The sequence below is a fragment of the Thalassophryne amazonica genome, chromosome 16, assembly GCF_902500255.1.
Source record: "Thalassophryne amazonica chromosome 16, fThaAma1.1, whole genome shotgun sequence".
In the NCBI taxonomy this organism is placed as follows: Eukaryota; Metazoa; Chordata; class Actinopteri; order Batrachoidiformes; family Batrachoididae; genus Thalassophryne; species Thalassophryne amazonica.
In genome coordinates this window covers 91,671,783-91,697,793 of record NC_047118.1, presented here as the reverse complement: position 1 = coordinate 91,697,793, position 26,011 = coordinate 91,671,783, and the positions used below count along the sequence as shown (strand labels likewise).

At 44.1% G+C, this 26,011-nt stretch overlaps 1 protein-coding gene across 1 annotated transcript in view; it reads left to right on the top strand.

Annotated features, from left to right (window-relative positions):
• Positions 1 to 26,011, top strand: part of mettl22 (methyltransferase like 22) — a 382,505-nt gene that overhangs the window by 209,340 nt on the left and 147,154 nt on the right. The window contains exon 7 of the mRNA XM_034190848.1: positions 22,239 to 22,310. Within this exon, the coding sequence (XP_034046739.1) occupies positions 22,239 to 22,310 (72 nt within the window). The remainder of the gene's footprint in view (positions 1 to 22,238; positions 22,311 to 26,011) is intronic.

Sequence of the window (26,011 nt, the reverse complement as noted above, 5' to 3'; positions counted from 1 at the left end):
GGGGAGTGCTCCGGGAGTACGGGGTCCGGGGTCCTTTGCTAAAGGCTATCCGGTTCCTGTACGACCACAGCAGGAGCTTGGTTCGCATTGCCGGTAGTAAGTCAAACCTGTTTCCAGTGCACGTTGGCCTCCGCCAGGGCTGCCCTTTGTCACCGGTTCTGTTCATTATTTTTAAGGACAGAATTTCTAGGCGCAGCCAGGGTGTAGAGGGGGTCTGGTTTGGGAACCACAGAATCTCGTCTCTGCTGTTTGCGGATGATGTGGTTCTGTTGGCTTCGTCAAATCAGGACCTTCAGCGTGCACTGGGGCGGTTTGCAGCCAAGTGTGGAGCGTCCGGGATGAAAATCAGCACCTCCAAATCCGAGGCCATGGTTCTCGACCGGAAAAAGGTGCTTTGCCCTCTTCAGGTCGGTGGAGTGTCCTTGCCTCAAGTGGAGGAGTTTAAGTATCTCGGGGTCTTGTTCACGAGTGAGGGACGGATGGAGCGTGAGATCGATAGATGGATCGGTGCAGCATCTGCAGTGATGCGGTTGCTGTATCGGACCGTTGTGGTGAGGAGAGAGCTGAGTAGGGGGGCAAAGCTCTCGATTTACCGATCGATCTACGTTCCAATCCTCACCTATGGTCATGAGATTTGGCTCGGTCACTCGGGAGGAGCTCGGAGTCGAGCCGCTGCTCCTCCACGTCGAAAGGAGTCAGTTGAGGTGGCTCGGGCATCTTTTCCGGATGCCCCCTGGACGCCTTGCTGGAGAGGTGTTCCGGGCACGTCCCACTGGGAGGAGACCCCGGGGAAGACCCAGGACACGCTGGAGGGATTACATCTCTCGGCTGGCTTGGGAACGCCTTGGGGTTCCCCCGGAGGAGCTGAAGTAGGTGTGTGTGGATCGGGAGGTCTGGGCGGCTTTGCTTGAGCTGCTGCCCCCGCGACCCGACTCCGGATAAAGCAGAAGAAAATGGATGGATGGATGGATGTAACAAACACAGACAGAGGAAAAGGATTCTGGGTAAAATGTGCCTCTGCTAAACACTGATTGGTTCAGTCACTCATTATGAAAACCAACACGTTAATGTGACGTGTATCGTGTGTTGGTGTTTACAGATAAATGTGCTTTTGTAAAATATTCCCTTTTTTATTTGTAAAAACAGGCATTTTTACAGAGCCCCAGAAGTGTCATCGCAAAATGTTTTGCATGTGGAGAGAATGTGCACTCATTTTATTAGTGCCGTGTGCACATTTTATGATGTTGTAAAATGTGCACTCAATATTGTCTTGACACATAAATGTTGGCTTTACACTGTGCGAGTTTTGGCCCGTTTTCAGATGATTTTTCATTCGTGCAAGAATTTTTTGGACCGAGTTTCAAGTTAATCACGCGTCCTGCATCATGTAGTGTACATGGAGTAACAACCTGCGTTTAACATATCACGACCACCTCCTGATCGCCGATCGTATGGTCGAATGAAAATCAAACCTGTTTGATATTATTCTGGTCAGCCGTCGTGAGGTTATCCTGCTGCTGAAGAGCTACAAGCATCCAGTCGCTCGCACTGTGCCTGTGCAAACACCGCAGAGCTGTCTTGTAATGTTTTTTTGTTGTTTTGTTTTTAAACTTTGATGTCTCCCATCGAGAGTTTTTGTAAATTAAGTTTGAAAAAAAGCTTCTGTTTTGCTTGTGGAAACACAAGTTCGACATGTGGTTTTTGAACGTACAATGTATGTGAGAACATAAATCGTGCGCTCTGAACGTTTGTGGTACAGTTTCAACTGAGAGTACAGTGATTAACACTAGAACTACCAGAGTGGTGCCAAATGGTGGCTGTGAACAGCCCAGCTTGTCACCAGTGTTATGTAAATGAGGCCGTTACACTCTACTCAGCAGGGGTCAGGGAGAAGGACAGGAAGGAATGCCAAAGTGCTTTACAGTGAAAAAGACCCACTCCTCAAAAGGACTAGATAGTCTGAGCCATGTCAGTCAGGTTGTAAAACACAGCGACTGGCCAGTACCATGTTCCTGAACGTACAGTGTACTTTCGCACAACCCTTATTTGGAGTAAGCGGTTGAAGATGAGTGAGTGATGAGTGAAATAATAAACAGGAAAACTTGACTAATTAACATGGATGAGGAATACCAGATAATATAAACACTACACAAGAATACAGTACACAGGAGATGACACTAGAAATATAAATTAAGCACCAGAAGTGTGAACCACGACAGGAGCAGTGGGAATTTGAAGTCATGGTGTTTAAGTTGACTTTTTAAATTACTTTGACAACATACTACATACATTTTGTTGTGAATAAGCAACCTACAGCAAAGCTCTGTTTGGTCAGAAGCAGAACAGAATTTTATTATTTGTCCAGACAGTTGAATTTCATTTTTAGCAAGCCAGAAAATTCTGTTTCCAGAGGTATATTATCTCCTGTCTGATCTGGATACTGCATCCTTGTCGGTGAACTTCATGCTGCTTGTTCCTGCCTGTAGTTTATATGTAATGTTTATATGCCACTACCTAAAATATCTGAGAAAAAGTATTGAACTTTTTCACAATATTCTAATTTTGTGAGATGCACTTGTATATATTAAAAACCAGTTAGCTTCATACATTGATGGACATCAAAGTCAATTATTATTATTATTATTATTATTATTATTATTATTATTAACATTTATTTAACCAGGAAAGTCTCATTGAGATAAAAACTTTCGTTTGCAAGGGTGTCCTGGACAAGAGGCAGAAAAAGTTACACTACAATTCAAATTAAATTAACACAATTAAAATAAAAAAAGATTAACAAAAACAGTTACAATTTAAAGAGGTCATCTCAAGTGCTCGCATTCTGGACTTAAACGTGCTCAATGAAATAAGTTCAGTTAATTTCCAGTCTTTTTGCAACATGATCCATGTAGACAGAGCCGAGTAAACAAAAGCCCTTTTTCCCAGTTCTGTGCAGGCAAATGGAAAAGAGAGCAACAAATGATCATTTGAATCCAGCCCCTTTCACACCAGGGGTGCTCCCGGTTGCTCCCTGTTGCGCCATGCTTCATTATGACAACGCTGCATGGAAGCAGCTCTGTGCCGAGACAATGCAGCTCGGCGCCACAACAGCGTGAGGAGGAAGCAAGTCGGACGCCGAAAAATTAAACTTGTTTAATTTTTTTGGCGTCCTGTGCTCGACGCAGAAAGGAAGTGGTTCCAGTGCAAGTCGGAGCAAAGAGGTGTAACTTGGGGCAAAGAGGTGTGACTCGGGGCAGAGAGGTGTAACTTGAGGCAAAGAAGCGTGACTCGGGGCAAAGAGGTGTAACTTGGGGCAAAGAGGCGTAACTCGGGGCAAAGAGGCATTACTCGGGGCAAAGAGGCGTGACTCGGGGCAAAGAGGCGTGACTCGGGGCAAAGAGGCGTGACTTGGGGCAAAGAAGCATAACTCGGGGCAAAGAGGCGTGACTCGGGGCAAAGAGGCATTACTCGGGGCAAAGAGGCGTGACTCGGGGCAAAGAGGTGTAACTTGAGGCAAAGAAGCGTGACTCGGGGCAAAGAGGTGTAACTTGGGGCAAAGAGGCGTAACTCGGGGCAAAGAGGCATTACTCGGGGCAAAGAGGCGTGACTCGGGGCAAAGAGGCGTGACTCGGGGCAAAGAGGCGTGACTCGGGGCAAAGAAGCATAACTCGGGGCAAAGAGGCGTGACTCGGGGCAAAGAGGCATTACTCGGGGCAAAGAGGCGTGACTCGGGGCAAAGAGGCGTGACTCGGGGCAAAGAGGCGTGACTCGGGGCAAAGAAGCATAACTCGGGGCAAAGAGGCGTGACTCGGGGCAAAGTGGTGTAACTCGGGGCAAAGAGGCGTAACTCGGGGCAGAGAGGTGTTACTTGGGGCAAAGAGGCGTGACTAGGGGCAAAGAGGTGTAACTTGGGGCAAAGAGGCGTGACTCAGGGCAAAGAGGCGTAACTCGGGGCAAAGAGGCGTTACTCGGGGCAAAGAGGCGTGTCTCGGGCCAAAGAGGCGTGACTCGGGGCAAAGAGGCGTGACTCGGGGCAAAGAAGCGTAACTCGGGGCAAAGAGGCGTGACTCGGGGCAAAGAGGTGTAACTTGGGGCAAAGAGGCATAATTCGGGGCAAAGAGGCGTGACTCGGGGCAAAGAGGCGTAACTCGGGGCAAAGAGGCGTGACTCGGGGCAAAGAGGCGTGACTCGGGGCAAAGAAGCATAACTCGGGGCAAAGAGGCGTGACTCGGGGCAAAGAGGTGTAACTTGGGGCAAAGAGGCATAACTCGGGGCAGAGAGGTGTTACTTGGGGCAAAGAGGCGTGACTAGGGGCAAAGAGGTGTAACTTGGGGCAAAGAGGCGTGACTCGGGGCAAAGAGGCGTAAGTCGGGGCAAAGAGGCATAACGTGGGGCAAAGAGGCGTAACTCGGGGCAAAGAGGCATAACTTGGGGCAAAGAGGCGTAACTCGGGGCAGAGAGGTGTTACTTGGGGTAAAGAAGCGTGACTCTGGGCAAAGAGGTGTAACTTGGGGCAAAGAGGCGTAACTCGGGGCAAAGAGGTGTTACTCGGGGCAAAGAGGCGTGACTCGGGCCAAAGAGGCGTGACTCAGGGCAAAGAGGCGTGACTCAGGGCAAAGAGGCGTGACTCGGGGCAAAGAGGCGTGACTCGGGGCAAAGAAGCATAACTCGGGGCAAAGAGGCGTGACTCGGGGCAAAGAGGTGTAACTTGGGGCAAAGAGGCATAACTCGGGGCAGAGAGGTGTTACTTGGGGCAAAGAGGCGTGACTAGGGGCAAAGAGGTGTAACTTGGGGCAAAGAGGCGTGACTCGGGGCAAAGAGGCGTAAGTCGGGGCAAAGAGGCATAACTTGGGGCAAAGAGGCGTAACTCGGGGCAAAGAGGCATAACTTGGGGCAAAGAGGCGTAACTCGGGGCAAAGAGGTGTTACTCGGGGCAAAGAGGCGTGACTCGGGCCAAAGAGGCGTGACTCAGGGCAAAGAGGCGTGACTCGGGGCAAAGAAGCGTAACTCGGGGCAAAGAGGCGTGACTCGGGGCAAAGAGGCGTAACTCGGGGCAAAGAGGTGTTACTTGGCGTGACTCGGAAGCCACACCCTCGAAAGACCACGCTACCCAACACCAATTTATGATTCCTGCTGTGTTCCATTGTTCCCGAAGTATAAATCATGCAGGATTGTTTTTATACTTACTCTGGATGGCATTACCATGACCTTGAGTAATACTGTCAGGAGTGTGCCAGTCACCCTTGTGCTGAGCCATGCCAGCTGTGTGGAACGCAGTCATCCGAATGTCATCAGTCACATTCCAACATTACAGTGCAATTTGCAGCGAGAGCCAGTTTCCTGAATGTGATGACTGCACACATGTTGCTATAAAGGCGCCGTCACATGATGAGTTTGTTTCTGTTAATAGGAAACATTTTCATTCAATCAATGTTCAAATCATATGTGAATCAGGCAGCTGGTGCGGCGAGCCATGGGGGGGGGCTGCTTGTGTTAAAATAGTTTATTTGTGTAATTGTTCCGAACGAAAACCAGCGTGGACACATTTGTGCATGTGCGCATTCAAATATGTTTTTATTATTAGGATTAATGTCTTTTTTAATTTTTGCTTGATAGTGAGCTGCAGAGCTTCTTAACAGGCTTCCTGTGTTCAGGATGTGTCAGTAAATGTGTGTGTAAATCGTGATGTCACAATGTCAGTGGAGGCACGCCTCACCTTTTTAACGTCAGTGTGTGTGCACGCTGTTCTGTGTGTCGGCCTCTCTCACACACACACACACACACACACACACACACACACACACACACACACACACACACACACACACACACACACACACACACACACACACACACTCTGTAGCTCCCACAAACATGTTTCCATTTTCATGATTAATCCATTTAACAGTGTACTGAATAAACTGTTCACCCTGCAGGAGAACTTACACAAGCTCTATGACCGAAGCCTTGAATGGCAGATGCTCTTCAACAGTGGGAAATGTAAATGTCTTTACATGGGTATAGGATCAAATAAACAGGTTGTGCTTTTTGTTGACATTATGAGTTTCGTCAGCACGCCTTGTGAGATACTATCAAATTCTGTAAATCTAGGTAATACCTCAGTAGTGGCGCCCACATCAATAGCAGGGTGTAGTGGCTGGATTAAGACATGCTGGGATATGTTTAACCTAATGTCTTCTATTTTCTTCTCAAAGTAATCCAGGAAATCTTGTGCTGTAAAAGGAGAGTGAACTACAGGTGGTTGTCCATGAATAAGTGTTGCCACTGTGTCGAACAAGAACTTTGAGTTATGCTTGTTTTTGTTGATCAAATCAGAGTAGTAAGTCCGCTTTGTAGCCAATAGTGCATGCTTATAGTCTAAGATAGCATCATGCTACGCAAGGTGGAATACTTCTAATTTTGAACGACACCATTTCCGTTCTTGACCTCTTGCTTTATGCTTGAGGTCACGCAGATAATCATTGAACCAAGGTGACTGTGATTTGGGGGAGCGTGGTTTTAACACAGGTGGTGCAATCATGTCGAGTGTAGTTTTGAGCACTGAGTTTAAACTATCCACAAGTCTGTCTACTGACTGGATATTTGTCAAATGTGAAGCTAAGACATCAGGCAGTCTAGCTTCGAGTTCAGTCTTAGTTGAGGAGTTGATGCATCGCTGTAATGATATATAAGGTTGTTGTTCCACTAAACACTGCAGCGAAACTGTAAACTTAACAAGTGAGTGATCAGAGACCACTGATGTAAGAGGCATAATGTCAATATTCATGACAGCAATACCACGTGCAAGAACCAAATCCAGGGTATTTTCACTAATATGCGTCGAGTCCTGAATGCATTGCCGAAATCCTAATGCATCCACAATTTCCATAAATGATTTGCAGAGGGGATCAGAAGGCTTATTTATATAAAAATTAAAGTCACCAATGATCAGAATGTTATCTGCACTAGTTGGCAAGTTAGAGATGAATGCATCAAATTCATCTAAGAATTCAGAATATGGGCCAGGAGGCCTATATACAGTGACAAAGTAATACAACTAATTTTTATTCTTCTGACCTTAGCAATGTGTAATATCTTGAGCAGAGCAGAGAATCAGATGCTCATACGAGTTATATTTGTGACCCCAACAGCTAATAAGCTAAACCTAGATTTATAAATAAGAGCAACACCCCCGCCTTGCTTCACATCACGAGGGACATGACAAAAAGTATATGCTGGTGGGCAGGCCTCATTTAAGGGGAGGACAGCTGTAGGTTTAAGCCAGGTTTCACATAACCCAGTCATATCTAAGTGATGATCAATAATTAGATCATTGATCAACAATGATTTTGAGGACAGTGATCTTATATTAATGAGACCCAGACTAAGGACCTCAATGGGGTTGACAGTTGAACTGTTTGGGTTTAGGGGTGGTTCCAGAGTAGCACATATAAGATGCCTAGAAGTAGGTTTGGGTTTAGGTTTAGGTTTTATGTTTCATGTATAAAAATAAAAACCTGGCAGTACCACAACAATCTGGTTAAAAATAAAATATAGTGCTCAAAACTTTTATTCTCTTACATCAGAGCTTGGCATTACTTCTAAAACTGGCATTACTGTGAAGTCAGATCATAAAACCAAACCCCAAAGTCGGCTCTTTTTTTCAGCACAATAACATACTGACAACAAAAATGGTAAGAAACTAAACATCAAGACCAAAAATCAAATCAAATCAAATCAATTTTATTTATATAGCGCCAAATCACAACAAACAGTTGCCCCAAGGCGCTTTATATTGTAAGGCAAAAGCCATACAATAATTACAGAAAAACCCCAACGGTCAAAACGACCCCCTGTGAGAAAGCACTTGGCGACAGTGGGAAGGAAAAACTCCCTTTTAACAGGAAGAAACCTCCAGCAGAACCAGGCTCAGGGAGGGGCAGTCTTCTGCTGGGACTGGTTGGGGCTGAGGGAGAGAACCAGGAAAAAGACATGCTGTGGAGGGGAGCAGAGATCGATCACTAATGATTAAATGCAGAGTGGTGCATACAGAGCAAAAAGAGAAAGAACACTCAGTGCATCATGGGAACCCCCCAGCAGTCTAAGTCTATAGCAGCATAACTAAGGGATGGTTCAGGGTCACCTGATCCAGCCCTAACTATAAGCTTTAGCAAAAAGGAAAGTTTTAAGCCTAATCTTAAAAGTAGAGAGGGTGTCTGTCTCCCTGATCTGAATTGGGAGCTGGTTCCACAGGAGAGGAGCCTGAAAGCTGAAGGCTCTGCCTCCCATTCTACTCTTACAAACCCTAGGAACTACAAGTAAGCCTGCAGTCTGAGAGCGAAGCGCTCTATTGGGGTGATATGGTACTATGAGGTCCCTAAGATAAGATGGGACCTGATTATTCAAAACCTTATAAGTAAGAAGAAGAATTTTAAATTCTATTCTAGAATTAACAGGAAGCCAGTGAAGAGAGGCCAATATGGGTGAGATATGCTCTCTCCTTCTAGTCCCCGTTAGTACTCTAGCTGCAGCATTTTGAATTAACTGAAGGCTTTTTAGGGAACTTTTAGGACAACCTGATAATAATGAATTACAATAGTCCAGCCTAGAAGAAATAAATACATGAATTAGCTTTTCAGCATCACTCTGAGACAAGACCTTTCTAATTTTAGAGATACTGCACAAATGCAAAAAAGCAGTCCTACATATTTGCTTAATATGCGCATTGAATGACATATCCTGATCAAAAATGACTCCAAGATTTCTCACAGTATTACTAGAGGTCAGGGTAATGCCATCCAGTGTAAGGATCTGGTTAGACACCATGTTTCTAAGATTTGTGGGGCCAAGTACAATAACTTCAGTTTCATCTGAATTTAAAAGCAGGAAATTAGAGGTCATCCATGTCTTTATGTCTGTAAGACAATCCTGCAGTTTAACTAATTGGTGTGTGTCCTCTGGCTTCATGGATAGATAAAGCTGGGTATCATCTGCGTAACAATGAAAATTTAAGCAATGCTGTCTAATAATACTCCCTAAGGGAAGCATGTATAAAGTGGATAAAATCGGTCCTAGCACAGAACCTTGTGGAACTCCATAATTAACCTTAGTCTGTGAAGAAGATTCCCCATTTACATGAACAAATTGTAATCTGTTAGATAAACATTATTCAAACCACCGCAGCGCAGTGCCTTTAATACCTATGGCATGCTCTAATCTCTGTAATAAAATTTTATGGTCAACAGTATCAAAAGCAGCACTGAGGTCTAACAGAACAAGCACAGAGATGAGTCCACTGTCTGAGGCCATAAGAAGATTATCTGCTTTAAGCTGCGAGTTTGTGAGTTATACCACGGAGTCAGGCACTTCTGATTTAAAGCTCTCTTTTTCAGAGGAGCTACAGCATCCAAAGTTGTGCTCAATGAGGATGTAAAACTATTGACGAGATAATCTATCTCACTCACAGAGTTTAGGTAGCTACTCTGCCCTGTGTTGGTATATGACATTGGAGAACATAAAGAAGGAATCATATCCTTAAACCTAGTTACAGCGCTTTCTGAAAGACTTCTCTTGTAATGAAACTTATTCCCCACTGCTGGGTAGTGCATTAAAGTAAATGTAAATGTTATTAAGAAATGATCAGACAGAAGGGGGTTTTCAGGGAATACTGTTAAGTCTTCAATTTCCATACCGTAAGTCAAAACAAGATCTAAAGATCTTCAGCCTCAAACAGCATAAAATCCATCTGTGATTCACTGAATCTAATTCAGTTCATAGGAAGTCCAACTCTGCCCGATATCAAACACCCTTCCAGATCGTAGCTTTTTGATTTAATATCAACAAATGGCCCCCACAAATATCTTGAAGTCTGGGTTTTCGGGAATGATCTGAGTGATCACTGTGCAATAGCAGTAGTCAGGGACACCAAACCAGTCATCATACTTAAAAGAGACTTTAAATATTTGTGCGAACAGGCTTTCTTACATGATCTGTCTGAAATCGAGTGGAACCGAATCTCTCTCCGAGCTGATGTTGACCTGGCCTGGCAGTTTTTCTACAATGAAGTAGTGAGGCGAAATAATAAACATGGCCCACTATGTAAATTCAGAATTATTGGGCGGGACAAGCCTTGGTTCTCTTCCAAAATTGGAAAGATTTTAAAAGAAAGGGACTGCGCCTGGTCAAAGGTACGTAAAACTGAAACAGAGGCTGATTGGATACCTTTTCATCAGCTCCATAACAAATGCACCTTCCTAATTAAGAAGGCTATATCCAAATGTTTTTTTAATCCAAATCAATCCAATCCAAAATCAACAAAACACTAAAAGAGCCCAAAAAGTTCTGGTGTCCACTAGAAGACGTGACACCGGAGGACACCAATTTCCTGGTCAAAGATTCCAGTCATTTGCTTGACACAGGCATTTGAATTCTTGGAGTCCACTTTTGATGTGGTGCAGAACCGTCTGGAGAAGTTCAAACTAGTCTTAAATGCAGACAAATCCAAAACAATGTTTTTCTCTAAATCACCTGTTTCCTTGGAGCACATTCCATCAATCAAAACTGCCTGAGGTAATGTTCTTGAGCAAGTAAGCAGCTACAAGTATTTGGGATTTATCCGTTTTGCCCCACTGGCATCAATTGTTGCTGAAGTGTATCACTCGCATTTTCTAATCACAAAAAAAAATCTCAAAGGTACTAATGCAACTTTTTCCACTTATAAAAAAAATCTGGGCATAAACGGGTTAACTATTGACGTGGACCTCTCTTTTAAAGTTCATCTTAAACACTTGATCTCCAAATTAAGGGTGAAGCTCGGCTTCCTTTACAGAAACAAGTCATGCTTCTCCTTAAGTGCTCGGAAGCTCCTCATAACTGCTTCCTTCCTGCCCTTATTGGACTGTGGTGATGTCATGTATACGGATGGGTATTGATAAGTTTTTATCAATATTGATGCCATTATCGATTCTGCTTATCGATCCGATTCCTTATCGATTCCCTTATTGATACCTCGTGAATTTTGTACTAAAAGTAGGCTTTACAGGTTTTCTATGTATTTCATTGAGTCTTAAAGTAAGTCACTGTATCCTTGATCTCTGGACATAAATAAAAATAAACAAAACGGTATTTCACTTTGAATTTATTAATTTCGACTGGACTCTATCATTCTAACTTGACTCGTCAGAGAGCCGCGCAACGTTTGGAGCTGTGTGAACAGAACGGATGATGATTCTCGTTTCTTTCTCGCAACAAGACAGGAGTCCCAGTTAGTAACTTTAATCCGCACAAAAGTGAATCACGTTTGACATATTCAGGGATGAAAGTGGTGAAAAACAAAAAAAAGCTGAAACCCAAAATTACCCTCAACACCACCTGCATGAAAATGTTTGAATTCTAGAAGCTCTGAAATGCAATCTGGGACTATTCCAGACAATAAACTGGAGTGAGTGCAGCATCCATTTATTGAGAAAAAAAAAACAACTTTCCTTATTCAGATTCATTACAGTAGTATTCTGCTCTTACTAGGATGCAGCAGTTTTGTTGTGAAAGTGTAGTGACACGGACCCACAACAGGGGGCGTAAATGAACGGACAATAGAAGGAGTTAAATTTGAACACTTTACTGTTGTGAATGCCACAACCACACACAGCAGATTATAGAATAAATACAAAGTCAATGGATAAAGGTGTCGTGTGGGCAGGCTCGACGATAGGAGACGTCCGTCTAGAGAAGAACCGGAACCACACGATTTCCTCCACCACCGAACCCGAAGGATACTGGAGCCGCCAGGTCCCGAGTCACTCAGGTGGCCACCGTCTCTGCGTGTCGGATCTGGTACTGCTGGCGAAGAGCAAAGACAGTCAAGTGTGGGTGTGTGTACACCCAGTAACAACAACGGTGGGAATTCCACCTCTAACACACACTCGTACAGCGTCTGTCTATTCACTTATCTGGCGGAAAGCAGAGCGAAGCAGTCGCGGCCCACGCCGGTCCTCCGGGGAGACAGCTGCAACAATGTATCTACTGGAATCAATATTGGAATATTCAGGCTGAGAGTATTACCTCCGTAGAAGAATGATATCTCGGCGACGTGGTGAAGGTGTCATCCTGCTTTTATCCGGGGTGAAGTGCAGATGATTGGTGACAGCTGTCATAGTTGATGAGTGACAGCTGTCACCTCGGCTGTTCCTGTGAGGCGGCAGCGCCCTCTCGTGCCTGAAGCCCGCACTTCAGGCAGGGCACCCTCTGGTGGTGGGCCAGCAGTACCTCCTCTTCTGGCGGCCCACACAACAGGACCCCCCCCTCAATGGGCGCCTCCTGGCGCCCGACCAGGCTTGTCCGGGTGGCGACGGTAGAAATCGGCCAGGAGGGCCGGGTCCAGGATGAAGCTCCTCTTCACCCAGGAGCGTTCTTCGGGTCCATACCCCTCCTCCTAACCCTAACCCGTGACAGAAGTCCAGGACGGCAGCCCTGGCTTCTGGTGGGACGTATAGTCTGTTCTTTGGCCCTGTTCCGGGATCCGGGCTCCGTGCCAGGGCCTCCCGGACGGTCTTCTCCACGTCCCAGGTAAGGGTGGCCACGATAGTGGACTCCGGTACGATGGGTTCTGGTGGATCCGACAGCTCGGTTTTGACTTCATGTTCATGCACCCGGGACAAGGCATCCGACCTCTGGTTCTTGGTCCTGGCGTGGTAGGTGATTCGGAAGTCAAAACGGCCGAAGAACAGTGACCAGCGGGCTTGCCTGGGGTTCAGCCGCCTGGCGGTCCTGATATACTCCAGGTTCCGGTGGTCAGTAAAAACCGTGAATGGCACTGACGCTCCCTCCAACAGGTGTCTCCACTCCTCAAGAGCATCTTTCACCGCTAGGAGTTCTCGATTGCCCACGTTATAGTTCCGTTTTGCTGGGGTCAACCTGCGGGAGAAATAGGCACACGGGTGAAGAACCTTATCGGTCTCTCTGCTCTGGGATAACACGGCTCCTATCCCTGAGTCAGAGGCGTCCACTTCAACCACAAACTGGCGACTGGGATCGGGCTGCACCAAGACGGGTGCAGTCGAGAAGCGCTGTTTCAACTCCCTGAAAGCGGCTTCGCACCAATCCGACCAGGTGAAGGGGACTTTTGGAGAGGTCAGGGCTGTCAGGGGACTAACTACCTGACTATACCCCTTAATGAACCTCCTGTAAAAATTGGCGAAGCCGAGGAACTGTTGCAGCTTCCTACGGCTCGTAGGTTGGGGCCAGTCTCTCACCGCCGCGACCTTGGCCGGATCCGGGGCGACGGAGTTGGAGGAGATGATAAACCCCAGGAAGGACAAAGAGGCGCGATGAAACTCACACTTCTCGCCCTTCACAAACAGCCGGTTCTCCAACAACCACTGCAGGACCTGACGTACATGCTGGACATGGGTCTCAGGATCCGGAGAAAAGATGAGTATATCGTCCAGATATACGAAGACGAATCGGTGCAGGAAGTCCCGCAAGACATCGTTAACCAAGGCTTGGAACGTCGCGGGGGCGTTGGTGAGGCCGAACGGCATGACCAGGTACTCAAAGTGACCTAACGGGGTGTTAAATGCCATCTTCCATTCGTCTCCCTTCCGGATCCGAACCAGGTGATACGCATTCCTAAGATCCAGCTTAGTAAAGATTTTGGCTCCATGCAGGGGGGTGAACACGGAATCTAACAACGGCAACGGGTATCGGTTGCGAACCGTAATCTCATTCAGCCCCCTGTAATCAATGCATGGACGGAGTCCGCCATCCTTCTTGCCCACAAAAAAGAAACCTGCACCCATCGGGGAGGTGGAGTTCCGGATCAGCCCGGCAGCTAATGAGTCCCGGATGTAGGTCTCCATTGATTCACGCTCAGGTCGTGAGAGGTTGTACAGCCTGCTGGACGGGAACTCAACGCCTGGAATCAGATCAATGGCACAATCATACGGATGGTGCGGGGGAAGGGCGAGTGCCAGATCCTTGCTGAAGACATCAGCAAGATCGTGGTACTCAACCGGCACCGCTGTCAGATTGGGATGGACTTTGACCTCCTTCTTAGCATGTAAACCGGGAGGAATTAGGACACATCAGAATTTTGGCTCTCTGTTGGGACTGTTTACACTGAGACTGCTACCTGCTGCTTTGGACTTGAATTAACAGTCTTTTTCAAGACTTTTTTACTTTTTTACCTTTTTACTTTTTTTTTTATTTTTACTTTTTTACTGTGCTCCAACGCCTAAGGAAGACCTCTAACGGTCGAAACATCGCGACGGAGCACTTTTATCAGCTAACTTTCATCAGCGTTGGCAAGCTAACTAGCTTGCTAACGCTTTCGTTTTTATTTTTTTTATTTTTCTCTTTTAGCACTGTTGTCGTGCGTTGCCTGTGCTGCTTCATGGCCTGTTTGGTGCCTTGATTGGGGCACTCCTTCTGCTGAATCACCTTTAAATTATTTACACATTATTCACTTTGTGTGTTTTTAGGAATCCGCTAGGTTGCGTAGCTACTAGCTCTTAGCCGATTTAGCATGGCGGCTTCTCCTGTCTCTCCTGCACTTTTCTGCTCTGGGTGTGAAATGTTTAGTTATTCCTCGGCCTCCTTTAGCAGTAACGGTACTTGTAATAAGTGCAGCTTATTCGTAGCTTTGGAGGCCAGGCTGGGCGAATTGGAGACTCGGCTCCGCACCGTGGAAAATTCTACAGCTAGCCAGGCCCCTGTAGTCGGTGCGGACCAAGGTAGCTTAGCCGCCACTAGTTCCCCCCTGGCAGATCCCGGGCAGTCGGGAAAGCAGGCTGACTGGGTGACTGTGAGGAGGAAGCGTAGCCCTAAACAGAAGCCCCGTGTACACCGTCAACCCGTTCACATCTCTAACCGTTTTTCCCCACTCGACGATACACTCGCCGAGGATCAAACTCTGATTATTGGCGACTCTGTTTTGAGAAATGTGAAGTTAGCGACACCAGCAACCATTGTCAATTGTCTTCCGGGGGCCAGAGCAGGCGACATCGAAGGACATTTGAAATTGCTGGCTAAGGCTAAGCGTAAATTTGGTAAGATTGTAATTCACGTCGGCAGTAATGACACTCGGTTACGCCAGTCGGAGGTCACTAAAATTAACATTAAATCGGTGTGTAACTTTGCAAAAACAATGTCGGACTCTGTTGTTTTCTCTGGGCCCCTCCCCAATCAGACCAGGAGTGACATGTTTAGCCGCATGTTCTCCTTGAATTGCTGGCTGTCTGAGTGGTGTCCAAAAAATGAGGTGGGCTTCATTGATAATTGGCAAAGCTTCTGGGGAAAACCTGGTCTTGTTAGGAGAGACGGCATCCATCCCACTTTAGATGGAGCAGTTCTCATTTCTAGAAATCTGGCCAATTTTCTTGGATCCTCCAAACTGTGACTGTCCAGCGTTGGGACCAGGAGGCAGAGCTGTGGTCTTATACACCTCTCTGCAGCTTCTCTCCCCCTGCCATCCCCTCATTACCCCATCCCCATAGAGACGGTGCCTGCTCCCAGACCACCAATAACCAGCAAAAATCTATTTAAGCATAAAAATTCAAAAAGAAAAAATAATATAGCACCTTCAATTGCACCACAGACTAAAACAGTTAAATATGGTCTATTAAACATTAGGTCTCTCTCTTCTAAGTCCCTGTTGGTAAATGATATAATAATTGATCAACGTATTGATTTATTCTGCCTAACAGAAACCTGGTTACAGCAGGATGAATATGTTAGTTTAAATGAGTCAATACCCCCGAGTCACACTAACTGTCAGAATGCTCGTAGCACGGGCCGAGGAGGAGGATTAGCAGCAATCTTCCATTCCAGCTTATTAATTAATCAAAAACCCAGACAGAGCTTTAATTCATTTGAAAGCTTGTCTCTTAGACTTGTCCATCCAAATTGGAAGTCTCAAAAACCAGTTTTATTTGTTATTATCTATCGTCCACCTGGTCGTTACTGTGAGTTTCTCTGTGAATTTTCAGACCTTTTGTCTGACTTAGTGCTTAGCTCAGATAAGATAATTATAGTGGGCAATTTTAACATCCACACAGATGCTGAGAATGACAGCCTCAACACTGCATTTAATCTATTATTAGACTCTATCGGCTTTGCTCAAAAAGTAAATGAGTCCACCCACCACTTTAATCATATCTTAGATCTTGTTCTGACTTATGGTATGGAAATAGAAGATTTAACAGTATTCCCTGAAAACTCCCTTCTGTCTGATCATTTTTTAATAACATTTACATTTACCCTGATGGACTACCCAGCAGTGGGGAATAAGTTTCATTACACTAGAAGTCTTTCAGAAAGCGCTGTAACTAGGTTTAAGGATATGATTCCTTCTTTATGTTCTCTAATGTCATATACCAACACAGAGCAGAGTAGCTACCTAAACTCTGTAAGGGAGTTAGAGTATCTCGTCAATAGTTTTACATCCTCTTTGAAGACAACTTTGGATGCTGTAGCTCCTCTGAAAAAGAGAGCTTTAAATCAGAAGTGTCTGACTCCATGGTATAACTCACAAACTCGTAGCTTAAAGCAGATAACCCATAAGTTGGAGAGGAAATGGCGTCTCACTAACTTAGAAGATCTTCACTTAGCCTGGAAAAAGAGTTTGTTGCTCTATAAAAAAGCCCTCCGTAAAGCTAGGACATCTTTCTACTCATCACTAATTGAAGAAAATAAGAATAACCTCAGGTTTCTTTTCAGCACTGTAGCTAGGCTGACAAAGAGTCAGAGCTCTATTGAGCTGAGTATTCCATTAACTTTAACTAGTAATGACTTCATGACTTTCTTTGCTAACAAAATTTTGACTATTAGAGAAAAAATTACTCATAACCATTCCAAAGATGTATCGTTATCTTTGGCTGCTTTCAGTGATGCCGGTATTTGGTTAGACTCTTTCTCTCCGGTTGTTCTGTCTGAGTTATTTTCATTGGTTGCTTCGTCCAAACCATCGGCATGTTTATTGGACCCCATTCCTGCCAGGCTGCTCAAGGAAGTCCTACCATTATTTAATGCTTCAATCTTAAATATGATCAATCTATCTTTGTTAGTTGGTTATGTACCACAGGCCTTTAAGGTGGCAGTAATTAAACCATTACTTAAAAAGCCATCACTTGACCCAGCTATCTTAGCTAATTATAGGCCAATTTCCAACCTTCCTTTTCTCTCAAAGATTCTTGAGAGGGTAGTTGTAAAACAGTTAACTGATCACCTGCAGAGGAATGGTCTATTTGAAGAGTTTCAGTCAGGTTTTAGAATTCATCATAGTACAGAAACAGCATTAGTGAAGGTTACAAATGATCTTCTTATGGCTTCGGACAGTGGACTTATCTCTGTGCTTGTTCTGTTGGACCTCAGTGCTGCTTTTGATACTGTTGACCATAAAATTTTATTACAGAGATTAGAGCATGTCATAGGTATTAAAGGCACTGCGCTGCGGTGGTTTGAATCATATTTGTCTAATAGATTACAGTTTGTTCATGTAAATGGGGAATCTTCTTCACAGACTAAAGTTAATTATGGAGTTCCACAAGGTTCTGTGCTAGGACCAATTTTATTCACTTTATACATGCTTCCCTTAGGCAGTATTATTAGACGGTATTGCTTAAATTTTCATTGTTACGCAGATGATACCCAGCTTTATCTATCCATGAAGCCAGAGGATACACACCAATTAGCTAAACTGCAGGATTGTCTTACAGACATAAAGACATGGATGACCTCTAATTTCCTGCTTTTAAACTCAGATAAAACTGAAGTTATTGTACTTGGCCCCACAAATCTTAGAAGCATGGTGTCTAACCAGATCGTTACTCTGGATGGCATTTCCCTGATCTCTAGTAATACTGTGAGAAATCTTGGAGTCATTTTTGATCAGGATATGTCATTCAAAGCGCATATTAAACAATTATGTAGGACTGCCTTTTTGCATTTACGCAATATCTCTAAAATCAGAAAGGTCTTGTCTCAGAGTGATGCTGAAAAACTAATTCATGCATTTATTTCCTCTAGGCTGGACTATTGTAATTCATTATTATCAGGTTGTCCTAAAAGTTCCCTAAAAAGCCTTCAGTTGGTTCAGAATGCTGCAGCTAGAGTACTGACGGGGACTAGCAGGAGAGAACATATCTCACCCATGTTGGCCTCTCTTCATTGGCTTCCTGTTAATTCTAGAATAGAATTTAAAATTCTTCTTCTTACTTATTAGGTTTTGAATAATCAGGTCCCATCTTATCTTAGGGACCTCGTAGTACCATATTACCCCTTTAGAGCGCTTCGCTCTCAGACTGCGGGCTTACTTGTAGTTCCTAGGGTTTGTAAGAGTAGAATGGGAGGCAGAGCCTTCAGCTTTCAGGCTCCTCTCCTGTGGAACCAGCTCCCAATTCAGATCAGGGAGACAGATACCCTCTCTACTTTTAAGATTAGGCTTAAAACTTTCCTTTTCGCTAAGGCTTATAGTTAGGGCTGGATCGGGTGACCCTGGACCATCCCTTGGTTATGCTGCTTTAGATGTAGATTGTGGGGGGGTTCCCATGATGCACTGTTTCTTTCTCTTTTTGCTCCGTATGCATCACTCTGCATTTAATCATTAGTGATCGATCTCTGCCCCCCTTCACGGCATGTCTTTTTCCTTGTTTTTTCCCTCAGCCCCAACCAGTCTCAGCAGAAGACTGCCCCTCCCTGAGCCTGGTTCTGCTGGAGGTTTCTTCCTGTTAAAAGGGAGTTTTTCCTTCCCACTGTTGCCAAGTGCTTGCTCATAGGGGGTCGTTTTGACCGTTGGGGTTTTTCATAATTATTGTATGGCCTTGCCTTACAATATGGAGCGCCTTGGGGCAACTGTTTGTTGTGATTTGGCGCTATATAAGAAAAAAGTTGATTGATTCATTGATCCTAAACACGCCCGATGGCAGGTTTCGCTCCACTGAACCACCACCCCAGACAGCCAATCAATCCGGGGATTGTGTTTCAACATCCACGGGAAGCCCAAAATCACGCGGGAGGTAGAAGGAGTCACAAAAAACTTGATCTCCTCCCGATGATTCCCAGACACCACCAGAGTTACAGGTTGTGTCTTGTGCATGATTAAAGGGAGAAGGGTGCCATCTGTTGCCCGCACCTGCAATGGCAAAGGAAGCGCCACCAGAGGGAGCCCTACCTCCCTTGCCCATGTGCTGTCTAGCAGATTCCCTTCGGACCCCGTGTCCACCAGTGCTGGGGCTTGAAGGGTTAAATCCCTGCTCAGGATTGTAACTGGGAGTCGTGTGGCAATATGTGTGTGTCCCACGTGAATATTATGACCCCCCCTTAGCCCAGTCTCTAAGGGCAGGTGTTTTGGCCGTTTGGGGCAGTTTTTCTGTATGTGCTCTTTTGAGCTGCAGAGAAAACACTCCCCGCGGACCAGCCTCCTCATTCTGTCAGCTGTTCTCATTTTGGCCCTGTGCGTTTCCCTAGCAACGTCAGCAGGGGGAGCTGTTGCCCCACGGAGCGCTGCGGCTGTGGAGCGTGAGGAGGGCGGAACCTTTTTGAACCCGGAAGGGAGAGGGACGGCGCATGCCTGGCCACGTCCTTCGCCTCACTCCCGACGGCGTTCCTCCAACCGATTGTCTAACCGTATAACGAGATCGATAAGCCCATCTAAATCCCGCGGTTCTTCCTTAGCTACCAGGTGCTCCTTCAGGACCAACGACAGTCCGTTTATGAAGGCGACGCGGAGCGCAACGTTATTCCAGCCGGACCTCGCAGCTGCGATGCGGAAGTCGACTGCATATTCGGCTGCGCGCCGGCGCCCCTGTCGCATTGACAGCAGCACTGTTGAAGCGGTCTCTCCTCTATTAGGGTATTCAAACACTGTTCTGAACTCCCTCACAAACCCAGTATAAGAGGTAAGGAGCTGTGAGTTTTGCTCCCAAAGCGCTGTAGCCCAAGCGCATGCCTCACCACGAAGCAAGTTAATAACATAAGCTGCGTACATCACGGGTCGTTGTGCAAAGACGAGTGAACACTACATCAGAAAGTCCGCGCACGTCTCCACACAGCCTCCGTACGGCTCTGGGGGGCTTATGTATGCTTCAGGGGATGGTGGGAGGGGTTGTTGAACGACCACTGGAACATTCATATCTTGCACAGGGTCGGCAGGAGGAGGAGCTGCAGCAGCGCCCTGAGCGCTCGCTGCCACCTGTGCAGAGAGAGCCTCCACCCTGCGGTTCAGGAGATGTTTTGCTCGGTCATCTGATCCAACCGAGCCGTAAAGGCGGTGAGGATGTGCTCCAACTCACCAATCACGCCTCCTGCAGACGCCTGTGCACCCTGCTCTCCCATTGGCCGTTCAGTCGCTGGGTGACGCCCCTCGGAGTCCATGACGCTGGCCGAGATATCCTGTTGTGAAAGTGTAGTGACACGGACCCACAACAGGGGACGTAAATGAACGGACAATAGAAGGAGTTAATTTTGAACACTTTACTGTTGTGAATGCCACAACCAAACACAGCAGATTATAGAATAAATACAAAGTCAATGGATAAAGGTGTCGTGTGGGCAGGCTCGACGATAGGAGACGTCCGTCTAGAGAACAAGTTTTCTAGTTTGGCAGATAGTTCTGGAGGAAATCACTGAAGAAATTAACACATTGAAAATATGGTTTGACCGAAACAAACCGTCATTAAACTTAAATAAGACAGGGATGAAATGGAGGTGGAAGAGTCACTAGGAAACACTTATTTATTTCTGTATGTATTTAAGTATTTATTTATGTATGTTCACTGTTAGTTGGTTTTATATTTTCTGTTGTTTCTATTCAGGTTCTTTTTTGTCTTTCTCTAAAATTGTATATAATAACTAATCATTAGATTATTAATATATAAACAAAAATAAATTAAAAAAATATTACAATTTGTAATACATTTGACTCTTTTATGACAACAAACACTTGTTATACAGAAAACAAACGCAACCGAACGTGATGACAGCTGCAACTGCTTAATGCTAACTTTAAAATTGAAAATTCCATACAGATGCTAACGTGTTAGCATCGGTCTCGTTTTTAAATTAGAAAATACATCTATCAACTGTTTCAGAAGACCATAACAGGTCAGTTTAACATAAAAAAGGTAAATAATACTCACAGACGTATGCTTTTTAGGGTTTTAGGGAGGGAAAATTAAGATAAAGCAAAAGGAAAAAAATAATAAACAAAGCAATAGATCAAAGCACTGCTTCAATCTGTGAACCACTGCTTCAATTGGTTCAAGGTTTAAAGCAAAGCCGCGCTGCAGAAAAGTTGATTACGGACCCCCTGCAGGGTCTGTAATCAATGTAGAGAAATGATCAATTTCCTGACAAACACCCCCAAAAACAACGGCCACTCTGAAGGACCGATAAGGGAATTGTTAAGCAAAAAGCTTATTGATGTCGGTGGATCGAATAATTTCTTTACGATACCCAAAAGGAACCAGTTCTCGATACCCATCCCTAGTCGTGCATAGGTTTGTTTCATCCAATTGTCCCTGACTCCGCTGTATCACTATGCCCTGAGATTCGTCACTGGTTGTAGCTGCCTCACCCACCACTGTGAGTTGTCTGCCAAAGCTGGCATGCCCTCTTTGACTGTCTGGCGTTATACACACTGGATGATTCTGGTTTACAAACTCTTATTGGTCTGGTTCCAACCTATTTATCCAGTTTACTTCATAGATCTGAAAGCCACTGTGCTTGAATGGCATGTTACGTTTTCATGTACCTTGTGTCCTCACTGAAGTAGGAAAGAAAGCCTTTAGTTTTTCAGCTCCCTCTGATTGGAGTTGTCCAATCTGAACTGAAACTGTCCAGACTGACTTCCTTGAACATATTCCGGACTAGTGCCTGTGTTTCTAAACCCAAATCTGCCTGAGACTTTACTTCATGTGCAGTGTTGTTATGACCAAGATGACTGTATTTTATTTGTTATTAACCTTCTCTTGTTGATGTTAACCTGTCCACTATGACATGTGCTGCTGCCTTTGTTGGCCAGGTTAAGTAAAGGTTATTATTAATGCTTCATGTGTCGGGTTTTGCTGCTTTGGAGTTTGTTAGTCTCATTTCATTCTGCTCACCTTCCTGTTTCAAGTTCAGAGGTGTGTGTGTGTGTGTGTGTGTGAGAGAGAGAGAGAGAGAGAGAGAGAGAGAGAGAGAGAGAGAGAGAGAGAGAGAGAGAGACACACACACACATTGATAACATTGTGCTTGTGTTGCAGATGTTGGGGAGGATCTTCTAAGCATGTGCAAGAGAAATGTGACATTAAATCGACATCTGCTGGATCCATCAGGTGAGATTTTATCTGCTCACCCTGATAACCAGCCAGAGAGAGAGATGATAATAATTTCAACAACTAAAATGTTTAGAAATAATTTCACAGTTACATTTATAAACAATGTTCAAGTATAAGTTGTAAGTTTTACTGTTATACAGTGCTGTCAACAGTTCAATATGAGGTCAAGAAAGATGTCTTTATTTTTTTTTATAAAATAAGTATGTTCATTGAAGTTAAGAAAGGGTGACTATGAAGTGAGTGTTGGCAAAACTGGTGATCATTTTCATGCTGAGGTGGCAGTGGGGTTGTTAGCAGCTGCTGAAAGTAACTAGTAAAGTAACTACAACCCCAATTCCAATGAAGTTGGGACATTGTGTAAAATGTAAATAAAAACAGAATACAATGATTTTCAAATCCTCCTCAGCCTATATTCAATTGAATACACCACAAAGACAAGATATTTAATGTTCAAACTGATAAACTTTGTTGTTTTTGTGCAAATATTTGCTCATTTTGAAATGGGTGCCTGCAACACGTTTCAAAAAAGTTGGGACAGTGGTATGTTTACCACTGTGTTACATCACCTTTCCTTCTAACAACACTCAATAAGCGTTTGGGAACTGAGGACACTAATTGTTGAAGCTTTGTAGGTGGAATTCTTTCCCATTCTTGCTTGTTGTACGACTTCAGTTGTTCAACAGTCTGGGGTCTCCGTTGTTATATTTTGCTCTTCATAATGTGCCACACATTTTCAATGGGTGACAGGTCCGGACCACAGGCAGGCCAGTCATTTAAACGAACTCCTCTGTAGCACCCTAATTAAATAAATACATTCATGCTGTCTTAACAAAAACCTGAGTTTGGAACTGCAGACAAAAGACTGTGTTTTCCCTCTCAGTTGAGAAATTCCTAAGTCATCTGGAGATCTTCAGATAAGCTTGGAGACATCCCCCATGGGCCAACACTGGGATTCACAGCAAAACAAAACTGTAATTCAAAGTTCTTCAAAGGAGAGCCATTGCCTTTTTATCAGTGAATTTTCAGTCATTATGAATTACATGACATTATAATGGCTTCACGTCAGAATCTGAGCTTCTCAAGGCCATGAGAACCCAATTTTTTTTACCTCACGCTAAGGCCAGACCCTCTCAAGACTGCAAGAAGATATCTCTTCCACAACACAGGGCCATAAAACTGTGTCTTGATAACAGCTATTATCTTTAGGTTTAAGTGAAGAAAGACATTCTGTTAAAATAAAAGAATTGCATCAGTATTCTTTGATTCATATATCTAAAAACTTATAATGTTGGTGGTATTGATTAATCAAATGAAATGCTTTGCATATAATTACTCCACTTTATTAACATGTGTTATTGTAACTGATACACGTTTAAGTGTGATCTTTCTGCATTCAATATGTTGATGGTGAAATATTCTGGTTTATTCAAAGGATATATTTAGTGATGAATAATAATGTGTCTCCATTTGAGTGTCTTAGAACAGATAATATGTCAAAATAGTTAATATGTTTAAATAATTGAATCATTTGTGTCTGCAATGTGACCACATGAAGTTTTCTGTGAAACTACACACCCTAAATGGGTGGGGTTTGGTGACGTCAGTCCCCCTTTAAAAAATTAGAACAGAGTCTGGCTGCTCTCTCTTGCTTCTCTGCCGCTCCTCTGTCTCTCTTCCTTTCTTAAACGCTTAATTCTATTCTTGGGCCAAGGCCCTAAACTAAGCTAAGCTACCATGTGGCATTCATTCTTTGTTCAGTTTTGATAATTTTAACAAAGTTTTAACCTGGCGCTTTATGTCTTTTGAATTTTTAAGAGAACTTGAGCTGAGCTTTTCAGATTAATAGCGAATTTACAGAAAGGCAACCCTCCTTTTCTGTCGGCTATTTTTTTTTTTTTATAACACTTTTAAAGTTTTAACTTTTTCCTAAATTCACAAAGATTTTTAATCTGGCTCCAACAAATTTTTTAAAAGCTACCAGAAACCATTTTCAACAAACACCTTCCACCTTTGGGTTCCTGCAAGCTGACGACGGTTCTGATTTCAAACCTGACTGCAAGCAGCCATCCTGTCTGTAAAGCCGACCCAAGCCTTTGGGATCACATGGGGAGACCACTGAGTTAACCCCTGACCCAAGTGAGCACGCTGCAGAACCTACATCAACGACAGACAGACGGGCCATCCAAACCATCTCCTCGACGGACCAGCTAAGTGACCCAGTTAAAGGTTCCAGAAAAACAGTTTGCTGTTAATGGATACAACGTGGCTCCTTCTTATTATTATTCTTCCTTTTTAACATATTCATATGTTTGTCTAATATTTTTCTTAATAATTGGCTTCAAATTTCATTATTAAATTCTAATCAGATTTATTCACTTAAAGTCTTTAAGCTTTCTCTCTCTCTCTCTCTCTCTCTCTCTCTCTCTCTCTCTCTCTCTTCCAATGTCTCATGAGTTAGTAAGAAGATTGTTTCCATCAATGAACGTATTTAATCACTGTCCACAAAAATGCCAGTAAACTGTTCAATTCTTGTATACTTGTAAATAAATTGTAAATATTTCTGCTCTGGTTCATTTTGTGTTTAGAAGGAAACCCTTGGTTAATCTTATTGTCAAACTTCAAACTTCAGATCAGAGACTAATTAATTGAGACTGATTTAATGAAATTGAGACTGATTAATTAATTTGACACTGATAAATTAATGAATGTTTAAATTAAAGTACCTATGCTATAAATAAGTGGTGCCCTGAGTAACAATTAAAGAATAAGTATTAAACCCTAAATTGTTAATTATTTTGGTGACTCATCAGATGGGGCCTAATCTAATCTAATTCAGTTTTGGAGTTTAACTGCTTATTCACTACATTCTTATGGTGCTCCGGTGTGAGCCGATCTAGATTTAATTAAATGGTTACATCTTTTGGTGCTTCCGTGTGAAGCCTGAATATCTGTAAATATATTAAATGCTACACCTCCTAGGGATTTTGTCCAATGCACTTCAGATTTCTTTTAGATCATGCAGAGACGATACTGATCAAAACTTATCAAAAGCTTTTCTGTATGTTGAAGGGTGTGGCCGCTATAGCACCGCCATTTTGACCCTTCGCCATGGAACATTATACTTTAACAGGTCCTGATGTCACATAGTTTACCCCAACAACTTTATTCCACTTCTAAAACATGCAGAACAAGTTGGTGAACGTAGGCGATGATCGCCGTGAAGCTATGAGTAATGGCGTCCGTGTGGCGGTGTGCCGAATATTGACCCTTCTCCATGAAATTACATTCTTCCTTTTGATGGTTTTAATTTTGTCATATCATCATTAAAATTGATACACAGGTCAAGCACGACCTGTGTCATTTTGGCATGATTTATGCATGTTGTATTTGAGCGAACTCCTCCTAGGGATTTTGTCCAGTGCACTTCAGATTTCTTTCAGACCATCCAGAGACTATACTGATCAAAAGTTATCAAAAGCTTTTTTCTATGTCAAAGGGTGTGGCTGCTATGGTGCTGCCATTTTGACCCTTCCCCATGGAACATCAAGTCATGATAACTCCTTAATGGTTTGTCTGATCAACTTGAAACTTCACATGTGTAATGAGGGTCAGCCCCTGAACACACATGCCCCCTCTGTTTGTGCTCTGAGTGTCCCCTAGTGGACGAACCATCAACTTGTCATAACTACTTTATGCTT